The 3523-nt window shown below is 41.2% G+C and overlaps 1 protein-coding gene across 1 annotated transcript in view; it reads left to right on the forward strand.

Moving 5' to 3' along the window:
* LOC118322563 (integrin alpha-3-like) overlaps window positions 1-3080 on the forward strand; it is a 6187-nt gene extending 3107 nt beyond the window's left edge. Inside the window, exons 12-15 of the mRNA XM_035654275.1 lie at window positions 19-86; window positions 1345-1481; window positions 2394-2537; window positions 2979-3080. Of these exons, the coding sequence (XP_035510168.1) occupies window positions 19-86; window positions 1345-1481; window positions 2394-2537; window positions 2979-3080 (451 nt within the window). The remainder of the gene's footprint in view (window positions 1-18; window positions 87-1344; window positions 1482-2393; window positions 2538-2978) is intronic.
* Window positions 3081-3523: the final 443 nt, after the last annotated feature.

A 3523-nucleotide genomic window follows, 5' to 3' on the forward strand; every position in this document is an offset into this window, starting at 1 on the left:
TGTGTGTGTGTGTGTTAGCATTCAGGTGGAGGTGTGTTTCTCCTACATGTTCAGTGCCGGAGAGAAGAGCGACAGAGACAACATCAGTAAGTTGAATCACTTCTAACTGTTACCATGTGTCTGTGTGAATACTGCACTCTGATTGGCTGCTGGCGGTCGTAGCTCACGTAGCATACCGTTAGATAGTACCATACTCAGTCAACAAGCAGCATTTTCCAGATATGTTAACAAAAGTTATAATGTTACTTAGCTAACACTGAAGGATAACATAAAAACTAAAAACGCTTTTAACTGTAGTTGTTGGTTGTTGAGATTGATGATGATGGAAGTAGCTAATGAGAGTTGCACATGCTCAGTACTGATCTGTGTCCATCCAATGAATGGTGTTAATGTGTGACAGTGTCTGTAAACACAGGAACCTGAGCTGGTTCCTGCAGCTGCTAACAGCACAGACACCATGCTAACGGGTCTGTTTATGGTCAGGACTTATTCATTATCATCAGCCAGCTTCCTGTCTGAGTGTGTGTGTGTGTGTGTGTGTGTGTGTGTGTGTGTCTGTGTGTGTGTGTGTGTGTCTGTGTGTCTGTGTGTGTGTGTGTGTGTGTGTGTGCTCTCAGCTAATGGCCGACCTGATTGCTTGACAGGACAGAGCTGTCAATTAACAACTGCAGCAGTTAATCAGCAAAGTGACACACACACACACACACACACACACAGACACAGGTGACATCATATTGTGTCCTTGTGTGTCCTCGTGTCCTCTGTTTTTACTGAACGATAAATCACATTACAGAAACTGATATTATTACATCACACACACACACACACACACACACACATTTGCTGTGTGTGTGTGTGTGTCCTGGTTGTGTCTCATTAATTTGACCAATCAGAGACGAGGTCACACTGTTACTATGACACAAAACCTTCACACACACACACAAGCTGCTGATTTAATTTATTTGTGTTGAGTCGTCAGTCAACATTACTTATTGATTGATATTCAGTTTATATTTATTCTTCAGCTGGCCGATTAAATGTGACGAAATTTAATACAATTATGATCAAAACTGTGAGAATTTATTTATTATTTATTATAATTAATTATTATATCATTTTGTGACTTTGTGTTTGAAGCTTCTATAGAAATGAACTTTAAAGCTTATGTTGTATAAAATATTTAGCATATTTAAACATCACATTTAAACATATTTATCATATTTAAATATATTATTTATCATTTTTAAATATATTTATTATGTTTATATATATTTATGTTGCCGATATTAATATGTCACTCTTTAACTGTCTGTCTCGCTCTCTGTCTGCCTGTCTGTCTCTTAGCCATTCACTTCACTGTGACCGCTGATGTCACCAGCCTCAAGCCCCGCCTCCTTTTCCGTGACAACAGGCAGAACGTGTACTCTGGTTACCTGTCGATGCCGAAAAAACAGTGTGAAACCTTGAGAGTGGGACTGCTGGTGAGATTACAGTGTGATGCCCTGTTAGCGCCCCCTACAGGCTGCAGTGTTCATTACAGACACATTTGTCCTTTGCCGGAGGATATTTACTGATGCTCTGACCAGTAGACAGTTATTAACTGTAGATCTGAAGGAAAGGTCATTAAAAATAAAAGGTTATCCACTGAAAATCCACTTTCTTAAATGTTAAATACATCCAATAATAATAGGAACAAATGCACTTGTTTTTGGCTCCACTAAATCTGACACCTGATTTCTGAGAGGAAAAACATCTGAAATCGGAAGTTTGATGCAGAGAGTTTAAGATATTTCAATGGTTAATTACGGAAGTTCTGCAGTGTGAGATAAGAGCGACTGCTAAGTTAACATCCTGGTTCTCCACCAGGATTCAGAGGAAAAACCGTACTTTCTGTGAACAGGCTGACGTTGTTTAGAGAACTTCAAAGAGCACTGAGCTCTCAGGTGGTTGACGTGCAGGTAAAAGCTGTGCAAGTTGAAGTTCACAATGTTCTGGGCTCGTCCAGTCACGTCTTCATGGAGATCTTATCAACATATGTTTGTTCCTGCCCACATTGTTGCTGCTTATTTGCAGTTGTGACGTCTGTTCTGATTCATTTGAGGCTGACAGATGTGTGATTACTCAGTGAACGGCGTCCTGATATGTTTCAAACTCTCTCGCTGCTGTTTTTACTCCATTAATCCTGTTTACTTCACATTCCTGCTGCTCATTCTGCTGGTTTCACTTGAATCAACCTGCAGAGAGATAATCCTTCAGTTTGTGTTCTGTTCATGTTCTGTTGGAGTTCAAGGACTCATTTGACAGAAGACTAACAAAGAAGAGGACAAAAATAGAACAGTTGCTCATATGAAAAGTGTTGCTGAGGTTCTGTTCTGTATGTTTGTGTTCTGCAGAGTTCGATCCGGGACAAAGTGGAACCTTTGGTGTTCTCTCTGAATGTCTCGCTGTACGAGAAGCTTCCCAAGAAAAGAAACGGTGTACAGGACCTGAAACGCTTCCCTGTGCTGAACCAGACATCCCGGCCCATCAAAAGCCAGGTCAGAACCCATAGAACCATCAGAACCAATTAAAAACCTTTTAAAAACCCAGCAGAACCCTGCACAAACCTATTAAACCTATTGAAAAACATCAGAACCTATTGAAAACCACTAAAACCCCATCAGAACCTATTGAAAACCACCAAAAACCCATCAGAACCCCTCAGAAACTTGAGAATACATAGATCCTATTAAAAACCTAGAAGAACGGTCAGGAACTGGTTCACAAATGAGACGGAACCAACAGAGAAACTTGGTTGTATCCATGTGAGGACCCTACAGAAACCAGATGATAAGCCGAACCCATTAGAACCCACCACAGAACTGATCAAGGTCAGACAGCAACAGAACCCAGAGAAAACAGTAGAACCCAGGTCAGAAGGAAGAACTCAGAACTGTTTTTAGTGTCTTTCACTGATGTTGGACTCCTTCATCCATCAGATTCACATCCAAAAGGCCTGTGGTTCTGATAACCATTGCCATAGTAACCTGCAGATGACGGCCCAGTTCACAGATGAGAACCAGAGACCCTTCCCCACGTGAGTCAACACACAATTGATCATTTATATGGATCATATCAAAATAATCTGATTGTTGCTGAGAGCAAAACAAAAGAGCATAAATCAGTTCCTCCAGGAAGTGATCACAACAACTAACACACATTCAACCAATCTGTTAATTCTGCGTGGCCTTGCAATTCAATTCAATTCAATTCAATTTTATTTGTATAGCGCCAATTCATAACAGAAGTTATCTCAGGACACTTTTTAAATAGAGCAGGTCTAGAGCAGCGAACTCCTTTTAACATTTACAGAGACCCAACAGTACCGACCACCATGTAGCGAAGACCGTTTGGGCGGGTGACGGGGGCAACGGGAAAAACTGCTTTTAACACAGGCAGAAACGCTAGGACCAGACCTTCGCGCTCTAGTTGGGTGCGCAGTCCCTGTCGTTGACCAGTTTTGGGGTACGAGAGAAGAGAGAGA

This window comes from Morone saxatilis, unplaced genomic scaffold (genome assembly GCF_004916995.1).
Source record: "Morone saxatilis isolate NCDOM2014 unplaced genomic scaffold, NCSU_SB_2.0 Contig14, whole genome shotgun sequence".
In the NCBI taxonomy this organism is placed as follows: Eukaryota; Metazoa; Chordata; class Actinopteri; family Moronidae; genus Morone; species Morone saxatilis.